The sequence below is a fragment of the Aquarana catesbeiana genome, linkage group LG03 (genome assembly GCF_042186555.1).
Source record: "Aquarana catesbeiana isolate 2022-GZ linkage group LG03, ASM4218655v1, whole genome shotgun sequence".
Taxonomy (NCBI): domain Eukaryota; kingdom Metazoa; phylum Chordata; class Amphibia; order Anura; family Ranidae; genus Aquarana; species Aquarana catesbeiana.
The window spans coordinates 628,787,443-628,801,488 of NC_133326.1; the positions used below are offsets into that span (position 1 = coordinate 628,787,443).

Here is a 14,046-nt window from a genome sequence, read left to right on the forward strand (position 1 = left end):
ATTTAGGATTAGTAGCATGAAAAGGAAAGTGACATGAGAGAAAAATTAGAAGAGCGGAGTCCGTATGGATTTACACGAAGGGCTATAGCTACAGGTCATATAAAGTAAAAGGAGGAGGAAGGATATTTATAGATATATATATATGACACAGTATGAAGCGTTATTGAACAGAGGCAAGGGTCTCAAGAAGTTATAGGTAAGGGTCTTCATGAATTAACAAAAGAAGGGGATATATGGAGTCACAGTAGGTGTGGATGGAGGTGTGCAGTGAAAAATGAAGGGTCTTACTACTTTAAATAATACAAAATTCTAGGATAGGTATATGGAATGTCAGGGTGACATAGAGGTTATACCAAGAGAACTCATGAGGTAGAGAATCAATATTAGGCTCTATATAAAAAGATTATATGCAGCAATGAGAGAAAATTTCATGTCTTAATAGTTCCACCCACAGAGAAAGCTCCCGCCGTCCGTTTTTATATATCAATACACAGGTCTGGGCACAGGCGGAAGGAGAGACCAGATTAATGGCGTTAGTAATCAGAGTGCGGCACAGAGCAGACAGATGAGAGGTTAATCATCTCCACAGGGTGCTGTGTGTTATCAGCGAACACCACCAACCTCCCCCTTCCCCAGAATCCTGTTCTCAAATCCTCCGTGAGCAGCTAGACCATCTGAAAATGCACTATGGCCAAATATTATCTACATTTGTATCTGTCATATTTCCCATATGAGATTTGTGGATATTTAATAACACGGCACAAACAGCAGTGAAAATCCTATAGCCGCCACACAGAAACCAGCTTTCACCAGTCCGCTCATTCGAAACCATACGAAACCTTGTTTCTGACTGGTTTGGCTGTAGCTACAGAATGTTGCTGCTTCTGTTACGGCTTCATGTATAAACAGAATTGGGAAGCGTCCCTGTTGCCCATAGCCACCATAACCTGTACATTTTATAATGCACAAAAGGAAAGTGGAAATCTCATCTGTTACTATGAGCAGCACGCTTTTGTTTTATACATGAGGCAACGTGGGCTTGATTTATGAAAATGGAAGCCAAGGGAATGTATGTACAGGTCTCTGTCATCTATTTCAGTAAATCAGGTTCCACTTTGAATTTTGAAATTTACACTGTGAAAGTGGAGTCTGATTGGTTGCAATGAGCAAGGGCCCGGCCTTATTAAAAAAGCCTGTTTGTGTATAAATCAACAGGCGTGCACGTTACCACACAGCTGCATATTTTGCCTCCATCTTCGTGCCACTTTATCATAGAGACAGCATGTACATTTACATAAGGTGTTGCTGCTGCTGTGATGCCCTTAGGCCTTTCCCTGACAGAAGCAGATGTTGTGAGGGTAAGGGAGTTCCCTTCCTTAAAAAAAATTAGGGTGAGGAGGGAGAACAGATAAAAAGAACAAAATAAATAAATATATATATAATTAAATTAAGTAGGAGAGTGACACAACGAGTGGGAAAGAGAAAGAGCGAGACTGAGCAGAGGGACGAGAGTGAGAAAGTAGGGGAAAAGCTGATGGGAATAATTGAGGTAGGCCAGGTTTCTGAGGGTTGCTATGGAAACATGACAGGATAAGAGGAGGGCAGTGAGGAATGAAGGTTGGCTGGAGGTTGCAGAGTATTGCACTTTTTATCTTATTGAATCCTGCTAACTGTAGCTGAGCTGTTTAAAATATGAAGCAGATTATTGCTTCACTGACTCTTTCTCTGCCGGAGACCTAATGCTTCCTTGAGAGGGCTGACTGGTCATCTCTGACCCTGAGAAAAAAATAAAAAATAAAAATAGCTGCACCTTTGCCATTTATTTCATGAAACTACAATAATAGTTACTGTTATAGTTACTGATAATCTCCCTGGTGAACCTCATTGCTGAATACAGTGGCCTAGGATATACATGTAAGGGACTTTCACGTATCACTTAATCTTACAGTGCTTAAAAAAAAATAAAGCAATAAAATAATAGCTGATCTCCCATGATGCACCGTCTAACCTTCCTTTTAACAAAACTTTAATCCTACCATACAGGCCTAACCCTTTACACTGCTAAATCCTTCCTCTTTCCATGTTATGGAGTCTTTCAGGATTTTTTTCTTTTTTGTTCACTGTTTCACATAAAACTCCAGCTCTTGTAATCCTTAAAAAGCGAAAGGGATTAGAGGGTAATAGGGTCAGCGAGGGGGAACAGAGGAGGAGGGGAGGTGGAGAGAGAAGGAAAAGTTAGGATTCTGACATTAATTATGGGCGGAATTAACGAGTCACCGTGAGGGTAACAGGAAGGGACTAATGAAAATTACCTTTTTGCTCCACTTCTATTCACGCATCAGAAAAGAAAGAGAGAGAAAAATATCAAATGAAAAAGAAGATAGGAAAAAGGAGAGAAAGATATTCATGAGTGTCATTACCAAATCTTCCCTCCCCTCCACTTTAAGGTATTACGAATTCCTCCCCTCCCTCCACCCCACATCCCCCACCACACAAGACAAGCCCAATTCCATATCCCCATTGTGTGATGTAGGGGAGGGGGGAGGGAATCGTGGCTTCCAGTGGAAGGTCCTGTAAAGAGAGAGAGGTGTGCAGAGAGGAATGGAATTGGGTTTGGGGAACAGGGGGTGCACATGGTATAAGAGAGTTTATGAAAGACAGAGAAGGAGCAAGTGATGGTGACCAAGATGGGTACGTTATTGTGAATCAAACAAGAAGGTTTACATGAGATGAAATCCATGACTGAATGTGAAGAATGAAATTTGGATCTTATTGCAAGACCTTGTAAGGACACAATGTTGAGGTGGGTATTAAGCAGCACTAGCCAAGCACAAGTAAAGAATGGTAAAAGCAGTATGCAGGTAATATTGTGTGCACAGTCGTAACAGTGCAACAATTCATATTGGGCATGGGTAAATGGGTTATCACGTGGGATCAGTGACTTTTAAAACTTTAAATGCAGGAATGTGAGGCCAACATAAGCAGAGCAAATGTATGTTAGGTATACAATGACTGTAAATGACAAAATAGGGAGATATGCATAGAAGGGAAAGACTATCAGGTGGAAGGGAATGGTAGTGAATATAGTGGTCGTAAAGAAAAGAGACATGACAGTAGATAACAAAGGAGACATCAGTGAATGTAAAGTGGTGTGGAAAAGAAAGGAGAAATAATGGTGGTGAACACAATTGGGGTGGAAGGGAGATGAGAAGGGATGGTGATGAATGTAAGTAAAGTGGAGGGGAAAAAAATGGATGGTGGTGAGTGGAAAGAGGGAGCAAAAGGGAAAGGAGAGGAGATGGTTATAAATAGTAATGGAGTGGAAAGGAAAGCAGAAGGGATGGTGGTGAAGAGTGATGGTCTGGGAGAGAAAAAAGAAGGGATGGTGGTGAATGGAGATGGAACATAAGGGTGAAAAGGGAGGAGGATCATGTATAACAGAAAAGGAGAGCACAAGAGATGGTGTTGATTAGAGATAGATTGGAAGGAAAAGGAAAATGAATTTCAGTGAATGTAGATGGAGCAGAAGTGAAGGCATGGTGGTAAATGGAGAAGAAGTGAAAGATTAAAAAGAAAGTAAGGTGTTGAACAGTGAGGAAGTGTTAAGTAAAGTAGAATGGAAGGTGGTAATTGGAGAGGGAGTAGAAGAAAAAGGAGACTTTTCAGAAGTGAACAGAGTGGGAGTAGAACAAAAGAAGAACGCATCATGGTGAACGGAGATGGAGGGGAGGAGAAATGAGGAGATATGATGGTGACTGGTAAATAGAGATTGATCATAAAAGAAAGAAGATTGTGTGGTGTTGAATGTAAAGGAATTGAAAAGTAAAGGAGAAGAGATAGTGGTGAATGGAGACCTAGTGAAATGAAAATATGTGGTGGTGAATTGAGAAGAAGTGAAAGTTAAATGAGAAGGTATTGGGAAGACTGTAGATGATGTACAAAGAAAAGGGGAAGGGATGGTGGTGAATGGAGATTAAAGGGAAGGGAGAGGAGAAGGAATGTGGTGAATGGAGATGGAGTCAAGAGGAAGTGAATACGAAAGGCTATAGGATGGTGGTAAGTGAGACACAGAGAAGGGGAAAGTTATGGGGATGAAGATAGGAGATAGAGTGAATGGTGAAGAAGTGGAAAGGAAAGGATAAGGGATGGTGGTGAAACAAGAAAGAAAGAAAAGGAAAGGAGAAGAAATGGTAGTGAATGCAGAGGTATTAAAAGTAAAAGGAAAAAGAATGTTGGTGAACAGAGAAGGAATGGAATGAAACACAAAGGAATGGTAATGAATTTAGATGATGTGGAGTGTAATGAATAAGGACTAGAAAGCAGGGGAATGAATAAGGACTAGAAAGCAGAGGATAGAAAGTGTAAGTGAAAGAAATACGTTTGATTGGAGGATAAAGGGTAAGGTATATGGAAAAGAAGGTGGATGGTAAAGGAATTTAAAGTGTGAAAGTGAAAGGAAGCAAGAGAAATCAGAGCAAATGGAAAACAGACCGATAAATGGTATAAAATTGAAGTGAGGATTGAGAAAAGTACAAAGAGGATAGTAGAGGGAGAGGGGATTGAAAGGAAGGAAGAGGGTACTTGAAAAGTGAAAGGATAAGCAAAGAAAAGGGAATAGAATGAGGATGAAAGGGGAAGGAGAGAAAATGGATGGAAAAGAATGGGATGGAATGGAAAGCAGTGGGAGTGGACAAGTGATTATCATAAGGCTAAATGGGAAGGAGTAGAGGGGTTTCTGAAATGCAAAGGGAGGAAAATCAGTCCTTAGATTCCTGGGCTCTGTAAATGAAAAAAAAGGGAAGATGGAGAAGAGGACATTAGTGGTAAGGGGATGAAGAATGGGGAAAGGTGAATATGACCGTGCAAGATTTAGGAAGAGATACACTCAAGGAATCTGCAATGTAAAAGTTAATATTGATATTTATAGACAAGCAAACACAGGCAGTGAATGTCAAATAGGTAGAGATTAAGCAAAAGGTGCTAAGGTTTAGCAGTCCTTATCTCACACCCATAGAAATAGGAATTATGGAGTGCTAAACCGTGCCACCATCTGATAACTCCAGGGCAGAGGAATATATTGAGAGGTGAAGACAAGCAAAGAGAGAGAGAAAGGCAAAGCAAAAATCTTACTTAGAAAAAACTGACATATGTCATTCTGATTAAAAGATGAAAGCGTATATAATGTATATTATAAGAGATATACAGAAAAAGATAGAGACAACTGAAGCGACAGAAAGAGACTGCAAAGACCGAGAGACAGGTAAAGGGAGAAATAGACAGAGCACGACAGCCTTGGCAGAACATCCTGGGGATAGAAGTATTATATTAATGAGCTGAACCTGGAAGGGAAATCAGAGGGTTAAACCATTAAATTCACAAAGTTCACCCGGTCTCTCCACAAGGCTCCACTAAAATGGAGAAAATAGCCCTGTGCCAAAATGCAAGGCCTGCAGAGCACTGTGGAGACCTGTCAGTCTATCAACATACTAAAACATGTTTAGAGCAATATATGGGTGCAAATCAATATGATATGTGTGTCTTCTAAGCAGAACTACAGGTTATGTGTCTATGGGGGTTGATTTACTAAAACTGGAGAGTGCAAAATCTGGTGCAGCTCTGCACAGACACCAATCAGCTTCCAGGTTTTAATGTCAAAGCTTAATTGAGCAAGTTGAAGTTAGAAGATGATTGGCTACTATGCACAGCTGCACCAGATTTTGCACTCTCCAGTTTTAGTAAATCAAGCCCTTTAAGTGACTGAGTACCTATTAAATGCATGTGAATATTCACCTCATGTGTCTGGCTGTGTGTGCAGTGCATTGCAATACGTTGCTTTGGCAGGGTATTTATACATCAGTAAACATGCCATGGAAACTACTCAAGAAGCCATTACAGGAAAGACTAATGCCATTGCAAATCAGGCTCAATATGGTCTTTGTAGGGGGACTTGTTACCGACAGTATGTACATACATTTGAGAATATGCCATATATTTTGACTTATTTAATACTCTGTGAAGTCTTGAATTAGAACTCACCAGACAAGAGGACCCCTGGTGTAGGTGGTGAGCTTACATAAATTACAAATAATTACCTAATGATTCTGGAGTGTTGTAGTCTTTTCAGAAGTGTTTTAAAGAATATGTTTACGGTGCGTACCTGCCCTCCTGTTACACGGGTGACACTCAGCAGCTGTTCTAGAGTATCTTAAATTTCTTGCTTTTGTATAATTAACCAGTTATGTCCTAAAAATGTAAATCAAAGTACCTTAGGCATACCCTATACGCCCTGATCCTTCTCCGCTGCTAATGCTGGTATACTGATAAAATCTGAGAGACCCGGTTGTCAGAATGCTTTGTATCTCAAGTGTGACTGCAGTGGCTCCCGTGTAAGATAATGCCAGCAAACAGTTTGCAGGTATCACTTATAAATACAGTACACTGTAACAATATTATAGTTATAATGTATTCATACAGAGTATTTAATATGCTGACCAAAGGGGTGTCCCTCAAAGTAACCTTACACTTTAAAAAAAAAAAGTGTAATTTTTTCCTATTAAACTCCCTTATTACCCTTAGCTATCCTTAAACAGCTCTAATGAACTCTACTTATCTTACGTATTTTTATACTATTTCATTTTAACAATAATGTTTTTTTTCTTTTATTGTGTTCCTTTGTGTTAATTGTAAGCACTGAATTAAAATAATCAGCAAAAAAAACAAAAACTTTGTTGTATGTGTACATAACTGCCCTGCTTTGTACCAGAAATTGAATTCAAGTGTCATTATATAATGACAGAATAAAAGGAGCAATTTTTAATTACAACAAGAATTTTTTTTTTTTTTTAATTATCACTGTTCAGACTGGAGAAAAGAATATATACATTTTCATTTTGTCGTGTGTTTTACATGTAGATTGTGTAGAAAATGTTTAAAAATTGGATATTTTTTATATTATTAAATATCTGCCCTGCTTTGTATCAGAAGCTTAATTTAAGTGTCATTATAAATAAGTAATGATAGAATAAAATTTGCAGATTTAGTTACAGCAACAATTTTTTTTTTGTTTGCTATCACTGATCAAACTAGAGAAATGCATATTTTTTGGTTTGCTATGTACTTTTGCATGTAGATTGTGAAAATTAAAATAATTAGAAAAATATAAAGCTTTACTTTTTGCATACAAAAGAGCAGTAAGCCAACCAATCAGTACTCATCTTTTACTGCTCTGATAGCTCTGAACAGAAGAACAGTGAATGCAGTTTTTTGTAAATCAGGCCGGGCTAAATCAGCCCTAAACTTTTCAATCCTGCTGCTATATTCTCTGTAATGCAAACAAAATAATTTAATAATTTTATAGGGTGCGTGAGACCTAATGCTAACGGCTCGCTTGTAATGGGTGCAGCAGGTCAGTAGACTTGGGAACTCCATCAGAATTCCTAAAATATTAAAGGCCGATCAGATCTGTACATTCCAGTGTGTGGTGTGTTAACGCATTTGTGTTCATTTGCATTGTGTTAAGGCAGTGTTTCTCAAATCCAGTCCTCAAGGCGCCCCAACAGGTCATGTTTTCAGGATTCCCATTATTTTGCACAGGTGATTTGATCAGTTTCACTGCCTTAGTAATTACCACGGCCGTTTCATCTGAGGGAAATCCTGAAAACATGACCTGTTGGGGCGCCTTGAGGACTGGAGTTGAGAAACACTATGTTAAGGCATCACTACAAAATGAATGGGCTGTAAACACACACCAGAATGGACTGAAAATCAGGTACACACCGTTTATTCTAACACAGACCACAATACACAGTAACGCGGTAGTGCATTGTGGTGCACAGTAAAGTAGGTGAGTCAGAGGTGAAATGGGGTGCCATTGACAAAGGATGGCATTATAAACTGCTTATGTACATAATCTACATTGTGATGTTTGGCACGCGAGAAAGAACACTACAACTAAACTTCTTTTCCCAAACTTGAGCTATGACTTTTAGCTTCAGTGGCCCTTTCCTAGTATACTGTGATAATCTTACAGATACAGACGCAAACTGCATAGTGTGTAGCTGGCTGCTATGTTGCAGTTCTGGTCTTTGAAATTCCCAGGTCGGAATGGAAGTGCAGCTGCAGTAGCCAACTACATGCTATGCAGAAATAAATAAAGTGGTGATCTTGCACAGTAAGTTCCTGTTTTCTACTTGAATTATTTTATTCCAGTTTTCTACTAGTTTTTGGGACTTTCTTTCACTTTATTTCTGTTTAGTGTATTGTGAACCAGATTAGATTTTGCAGCTGGTTTTGATTCATTTTTGATTCACTATTTAGATTGTTTGTGTTTTATTCTTGTTTTTTGGGTACACTATTCTTTTAGTAGCGCAAAATCCAAAAAAAATCCAAAATCTTTCACTTATCCTTTTTACATGCTATGCAGATCGAGGCTGTGTCTGTAAGAGAATCCAATCTCAGCTGTGTCCTGTGTGAGAAGTTCTACTGTGTGTCTGCCAGCAGAAACCCTTGTCCTCTGCCCTGCCGGCAGTGACCTTTGTCCTCTGCCCTGCCAGCAGTGACCCCTGTCCTCTGCCCTGCCAGCAGTGACCCCTGTCCTCTGCCCTGCCGGCAGTGACCTTTGTCCTCTGCCTTGCCAGCAGTGACCCCTGTCCTCTGCCCTGCCAGCTATGACCCCTGTCCTCTGCCCTGCCGGCATTGACGTTTGTCCTCTGCCCTGCCAGCAGTGACCCCTGTCCTCTGCCCTGCCAGCAGTGACTTCTGTCCTCTGCCCTGCCAGAAGTGACCCCTGTCCTCTGCCCTTCCAGCAGTGACCCCTGTCCTCTGCCCTGCCAGCTGTGACCCCTGTCCTCTGGCCTGGCGGCATTGACCTTTGTCCTCTGCCCTGCCAGCAGTGACCCCTGTCCTCTGCCCTGCCAGCAGTGACCTCTGTCCTCTGACCTGCCAGAAGTGACCCCTGTCCTCTGCCCTGCCAGCAGTGACCCCTGTCCTCTGCCCTGCCAGCAGTGACCCCTGTCCTCTGCCCTGCCAGCAGTGACCTTTGTCCTCTGCCCTGCCAGCAGTGACCAATGTCCTATGCCCTGCCAGCAGTGACCCCTGTCCTCTGCCCTGCCAGCAGTGACCCCTGTCCTCTGCCCTGCCAGCAGTGACCTTTGTCCTCTGCCCTGCCAGCAGTGACCCCTGTCCTCTGCCCTGCCAGCAGTTACCTCTGTCCTCTGCCCTGCCAGCAGTGACCCCTGTCCTCTGCCCTGCCAGCAGTTACCTCTGTCCTCTGCCCTGCCAGCAGTGACCCCTGTCCTCTGCCCTGCCAGCAGTGACCCCTGTCCTCTGCCCTCCCAGCAGTGACTCCTGTCCTCTGCCCTCCCAGCAGTGACTCCTGTCCTTTTCCCTGCCAGTAGTGACCCCTGTCCTCTGCCCTGCCAGAAGTGACCCCTGTCCTCTGCCCTGCTGAGCCCTGCTTTCCACCCTGCTGATCCCTGCCCTCTGCTCTACCTGTACACTGCCCCAGTGACTCCTGTACACCACCCTGCTGACCTCCTATCCTCTGCCATGCTAACCTCCTGTATATTGCCCTGTTGACCCACTGTAAACTGCCCTTTTCCCCCCTATCCTCTGCTCTGCTGACCCCTATACATTTCCCTACAAACTAATAGCTCCTACACACTGCTGACCTCCTGTATATTACCCTGCTGACCTCCCATCCTATGCCCCCCTGACAATTTTTACTTCATCCCCACATCATAAAGAAAAGATCCGTCCCAAGTGAAAACAAAAAGGATTATGCCTTTAGATATAGTTTAAGGACAAATACATTCCTTTCTTAAAGACTGGTCCCTAACCCCCCCACAAATTAGCCCCAACCATCTGGCTTCTGCTGGCAATAGCTTTTGCTTTTTGTGTTTTAATATTCCAGTTTTGCAAAGTGTTCAGTGCATGATACCCTTTTACCCTTTTCCTCTTTGACTCTTCTCTGAGCTGGTGATCCTCAGTGATGACATCAGTGCCACTCTCTGTACCAGTACTATATGAATCATGGTCCTGTGGTAATGTCCCCAGAAAGAGCAGGGCCATAATGCACAGTATGTGCCACTGGTTGCCATTTGAATGCCATTGGTTTCCATTTAACACGGAGAATGAGGACATCTTGTAGCAAAGAATAGGTAATATGGGTGACAGTTCTGGACTGAAGAGGAACCCAGCTGCTTTTTTTCTCCACTTTCTGGAGGATCTATTTAGAAAGTAGAAATTCAGCCTGGAGATTGGCTTTAAAGTAGAACTATAGGCAAAACTTTGTTTTCATTTTGGATAGAGTAAGGGAGGATCATAACACCTGTCAGATTTTTTTTCCGCCATCTGTGTCCCATTGCGGACATTTCCATTCACTTTCTGTTCCATAACCAAACAGGAAGTGAGAGGAAATCCCTGCAAACTAAGGAAATCCATTGGGGACCCCCAGGTCACCAAAACCAGTGTCCCCATTGGAAGATGTCCCCTCTATTACTTTTCTGGGGACAACCCAAAATTTAATATTTCTTTTTACTTTTACTTTCAATAATGATAAACAGGGCACATGGAGAAGGTGAATCTCCCTAATGGGGGCACAGACAACAATAAAAACCTAATAGGTGTTCTAATCTCTCTCCACCCCATAACTTTACTTTAGTTATACAGTACTTTAAGTATCAGTGTCTTGGAACTGAAATCTACCTGACAACTGAGTGAAAGATATGAGCACATAGTAGGTGTCTGTACTTCATACAGGTTGATTTTATGTGTCATTTTGAACCAAAAGGGTTACCTAAAGAATGACTATATTTTATAGATGGAGGGGAAGCACTTAACACATATAATGCATTATACCCCATGCTGTCCAAAAATATTTATAGCTGCATCATGCCTTTCTCTAGGTTAGAGGTCATTTATCAAAACAGATAAGATTTTACAGTCTGCTTTCCCTGGTGTGTACTTTACTCATCCGCGATGATTGAAAGGGTTGATGAGAAGTAGTGTGCAGACGATGACTCAAGAAATGAATGGGGACTAGTCAGGCATCAGACTTTATAAAACAGGTACTCCAAGATGGTGTTGTTTTGTGGCAGATGAAGCCAAATTGTCACATTCATCTGGCCCTCAAAGAAAAAATTTAATAAAACCATTTTAAAGTTTTTAAACTTTCTGAGGGCCCATGTTGGAAGGCATTTTTCATGTCTGAACTGCTTCTCCACCCATACAAGTCAATGGGAATGCTAAAACAGCTTGAAGCAGGTTGATACAGCTCAGATAGAGATCACATGCTGTCAGAAGAAGGTCAATTGCACCTGTCAATGAACTCAGTAAATAATCTCAGAGGCATCTCAAATGCAACTTGTTTTCTCTCAATGATACCATTGCTTGCTCTGTTTTGCCATTAAGTAGTTTGGAAAATGCTTTGTTAAATCTTTTATCAGCTTTTTATTATGTTACTTGAGATAATCAAACATTTCAGATAAAAAAGTTACGTTATGTTTATAAATATTTAAAAAATAGTTATAAACTATATTCGAAGCACCAAGCTGCTGTAATATTTTTTCCAATTAAAGCTGAACTTCAGGCAGGAAAAACAGCAATTAATGAAGTTACGTATTCATTAAAAATTCTTCACTGTGTTTTTGAATGCAGCTAGTTTAATTCTCTGAATGTTTCTCATCATCCTCCCTTAGCCCCCTATCACACTTGAACATAGCGTAAGTAGGCAATTTGAGACATTTTTTATGTGTATTTTCGCATATGTTTTGCATGTGAAGTGCCATACAGGAGGTTATTTGGGGCAGGATTGGATGTTTTGGCTCATAGACTTTTACTATGGGAGCGATTAAAAAAACATGCATAATATGCATTTTTACACATTTATTTTCTGCCACTCTTATTAAAGAAAAAAACATACCATTCTGCTTCAAAAGCAGCTCATGTACCTTTTCAAGCTTCAGGCATTGAGCTACAGGTACATAAATGCTCAAATGTGAACTGGGAAAATTAAAAAAACATAGGATTTGGCTTGTTGAGCATTTTGGAGCTTCATGCTACAAAAATGCTCAGGTGTCAATGGGGGCTTATTCAGACTGTGAATGAAAGCACCTCCATAAGCTTTGCTGTGTGAGTGTATGCTGATGGTGAAGATATACTGACAGGATAGGAGAGCCAAGTGATGACCTTATCTGTGTGCTACTGATGCTTCTATGACCAGTAGAAAGCTGGGTGTATGTGTTCTGCACCAGAGTTCTTGACCAAGCTGTGCTTCTTCTAATTTAGAGACTGAAACTCTGGTAGCATTGTCTGGCAGTACGCTTTGATTGCAAGAGTAGCTTCACAGAATTAAAACCTTTTGGCACATAAAACATGTTTAATAGCTATCTTTATAACTGTTTGCCCAGGATTCCTCTTTCCTCTATCTACTTCCCTCAACAGAACTAGCAAAGCCACATATGAAGTCATCTTCTTCTATAAAGCACTGTTCCAACTGAGCTTGAGCATGATTCTTGTGTAACATCCCTGACTCTTACACTGCTTCATCATAAGAAGTCCTCTTCTACACTAATTTATCAATGACTGAAAGCCTGATGAAAAGCAATGACAAGAGGGTGGTGACTTGGATCAGGAAATAAATGGGAGAGATCGGTACATTGTTCTTATTTAATGTCTTCAATTCCATCTCATTTTTTTCTGTGTACATGGACTATGTACTACATGTCTCTGGCAGCGAAGGAAAGGTTGGTAAAAAGCAATAAGAATAGGGTGGCTACATGAATCAAGAAACAAATGGGGCAGATAAAATTGTAGAAAGTGTTACGTATGAGTAATGTTCCGGGTTTTATCTCCTTCTTTCAACATATCTGAATTATGTACTATAGTGTTCCACCAATGAGCCATGTATTGGGAAAGATCTGGGGAAAGAAAATGGTATAAAAATGGTAATTGGTATAGCAGATCAAAGTTTTGGGAAACAATGGTAATAGGTAGGGCACGTCAAACATTGGGGAGGAAATCGTAATTTGTAGGGCAGATCAGACTATAAGGAAAAAATGTTAACTGGTATGGCAGTTCAAACTTCGGGGAGAAAATGGTAATTGGTAGGGCAGATCAAACTTTAAAAAGAGAATGGTAGTTTGTAGGGCAGGACAAAATTCTGGGAGAAAACGGTAATTGGTAGGGCAGATTAAACTTTGGGGGGAAAATGAAAATTGGTAGGGCAGATCAAACTTTGAGAAGTGAATGGTAATTGGTAGGACAGCACAAAATTCTGGGAGAAAATGGTAATTGGTAAGGCAGATCAAACTTTGGGAGGAAAATTGTAATTGGTAGGGCAGATCAAACTTTGAGAAGAGAACGATAATTGGTGTGGCAGATCAAACCTTGGGGAGAAAATGGTAATTGGTAAGGCAGATCAAACTTTGGGGAGAAAATGGTATTCGGTAGGGCAGAGCAAACTTTGGGGAGAAACTGGTAATTGATAGGACAGAGCAAACTTTGGGGATAGAGAGGTAATTGGTAGGGCAGAGCAAATTTTGGGGAGAAAATGGCAATTGGCAGGGCAGAGCAAACTTTGGGGAGAAAATGGTAATTGGTAGGGCAGGGCAAACTTTGGGGAGAAAATGGTATTTGGTAAAGCAGAGAAAACTTTGAGGAGAAAATGGTAAGCGGTAGGGCAGATCGAACTTTGGGGGGAAAATGGTAATTGGTCGGGTTGTTCAAACTTTGGGGGGAAAATGGTAATTGGTGGGGCTGATCAAACTTTAGGGGGGAAATGGTAATTGGTAGGGCTGATTAAACTTTGGGAAGAAAATGGTAATTGGTAGGGCAGAGCAAACTTTGAGGAGAAAATGGTAAGTGGTAGGGCAGATCGAACTTTGGGGGAAAATGGTAATTGGTAGGGCTGGTTAAACTTTGGGGAGAAAATGGTAATTGGTAGGGCTGTTCAAACTTTGGAGGGGGAAATGGTAATTGGTAGGGCTGGTTAAACTTTGGGAAGAAAATGGTAATTGGTGGGGCTGTTCAAACTTTGGAGGGGGAAAT

General features: G+C 41.1%; 1 protein-coding gene and 1 long non-coding RNA gene across 8 annotated transcripts in view; one reads left to right on the plus strand and one right to left on the minus strand.

The window, feature by feature from the left end:
• ADGRL1 (adhesion G protein-coupled receptor L1) overlaps window positions 1-14,046 on the minus strand; it is a 631,260-nt gene that overhangs the window by 138,017 nt on the left and 479,197 nt on the right. For 3 of the 7 annotated variants that reach the window (XM_073622449.1, XM_073622448.1, XM_073622446.1), the window contains exon 5: window positions 2,313-2,327. The exons of 3 other annotated variants lie outside the window; for them this stretch is intronic. In XM_073622449.1, coding sequence (XP_073478550.1) covers window positions 2,313-2,327 — 15 coding nt within the window. Of the gene's footprint in view, window positions 1-2,036; window positions 2,162-2,312; window positions 2,328-14,046 lie in introns of those variants that run through there. One more of the 7 variants, XM_073622451.1, reaches the window with a different exon arrangement.
• LOC141133217 (uncharacterized) overlaps window positions 2,434-14,046 on the plus strand; it is a 101,135-nt gene continuing 89,522 nt past the window's right edge. The window contains exon 1 of the long non-coding RNA XR_012243021.1: window positions 2,434-2,803. This is a non-coding gene — a long non-coding RNA (uncharacterized lncRNA). The remainder of the gene's footprint in view (window positions 2,804-14,046) is intronic.